At 36.1% G+C, this 1,649-nt stretch overlaps 1 protein-coding gene across 1 annotated transcript in view; it reads right to left on the bottom strand.

Annotated features, from left to right (window-relative positions):
* Nucleotides 1-1,649, bottom strand: part of GPR98 (G protein-coupled receptor 98) — a gene marked incomplete at its 3' end in the record, with an annotated part of 235,145 nt that overhangs the window by 132,123 nt on the left and 101,373 nt on the right. The window contains exon 42 of the mRNA XM_008580425.1: nt 307-569. Within this exon, the coding sequence (XP_008578647.1) occupies nt 307-569 (263 nt within the window). The remainder of the gene's footprint in view (nt 1-306; nt 570-1,649) is intronic.

A 1,649-nucleotide genomic window follows, 5' to 3' on the forward strand; every position in this document is an offset into this window, starting at 1 on the left:
TTGCCATCCGTTGCCGGACACGGAAAAAGACAAAAAGGAAAAAAAAAATTTTAAATACCAATATGTTTATTTTCTTTATCATTTGCATACTCTATCCTATTAATAGCAAATTTGTCCAGGTGCACTATATACAGACCTCATAACCCTACAGCACTTGTCATGCAGTAATCTAATTATGTTTTTACCTAGTACCTAAACTGGGAGTATTTTTTCTTCTTTCTAGGACCTACGGTGCTCCTCTAAGAAAAAATTATTTTGAGAATATTAAAGATAATCTTCCATTCTCATTAAAGTTTCATACTGTACCTTGAAACGAACACCTTCTTCTAAAACAACGTAGCCTTTGGAAGGAGTCAGATCTTTAGACTCTACTGAAGAATTCACTTCTGTCACAATGAACTGAACTGTCACAGTTCCAAACAGTCCTTGTGCTGGTTCTCGAACAATGTACAATATTGCAACACTCTCCTGTATGTAGAGAGCTGTTGGTTCTCTCAGGAAAAAGTGCTCACTGTTGTTAAATGACAGAACTCCAGGGCCATCGTCATTAGCAAGGACAGTAATTAAGGCTGTCAAAATAAAAATATTCAAGCCATAAATGAAAGTAGAATGGGTTATAAGTGCTGAAAAGAGTGTGGATTTTAATTGGAAACTAGGCTTTCTTTTTTTTTCTTTTTTGGAGAAAATTAAAGCTTTTATGTAGGAGTAGTAGTTGCAACCTGGGTAGCAGTCAGAGACTGCACCATCCAAGAGGAACAAGAGGACTTACAGTTATAAAAAAATTTATTTAGATTACATAAGTTGTTTGTCAGATTGTTTCATTGCTTGGTTGAACAAAGAATCTTTTATCATTAACAGAAGAGGAATTTACATCTGTGTGCAAGAAAAAAGTATAAAAACAGTATCCTACAGATTGTCAGTGTCCTAGTATTGTGCATTGTTGGATTGTAGACGTTTGAAAAGTAATTTGCTTTTCATAATTTCTTTATAGATTTAAATGTCTATCGACAGTACAACATGGAGTCAGCAGTCCAAAAGCCTGAAGTATTGCTAAGCTCACTTTTTCTGCTTTTCATCAAGGTATTCCTCCCAGGGAAGACCACGTGTGAGTGGGTTAGGTTCCTTCAGTATGAATACACATTTAGTTCTGCATTGGTTTCACCTTGTCCCTCAATGCCAGGGTGACAGCTTACATGTGCTTTTGGTCTACCATTGACCTCAAATGCGGCATCTTGGGAGCTAATTTTCAGGCTCATACTCACGCTTATTGTCTCAGGTGCCACAAGTCCTTTCTGGATATTTAGAAAAGGTTAAAGGAATCGGGGCCAACATCAGGCAAGAAGGTAGAGGAGGCACTCATTCCAACCATTGAGACAAACATTTAAATTTAAACAGAATAACCAAGAACAATAATACAGTAATTATGCCACTTATAAAACTCTGATTGAAAAACTTATTCCTTCTGGTAACCAACAACAGTCAAAAGATGGCTTATTTACTGATGACATTTGCTGTAGCCAATTTGCTTGAACTTTATTTTTATTGAGCTCAGTTCAACTACTTTAGTGGCAATTATCCAAGTACAACACAAGGTGTTAGCTATTATAGAAATGCCTCCTGGTTCTGCTAACAGATAATCTATAATAATT

Source organism: Galeopterus variegatus, unplaced genomic scaffold (genome assembly GCF_000696425.1).
Source record: "Galeopterus variegatus unplaced genomic scaffold, G_variegatus-3.0.2 Scaffold2087, whole genome shotgun sequence".
Taxonomy (NCBI): Eukaryota; Metazoa; Chordata; class Mammalia; order Dermoptera; family Cynocephalidae; genus Galeopterus; species Galeopterus variegatus.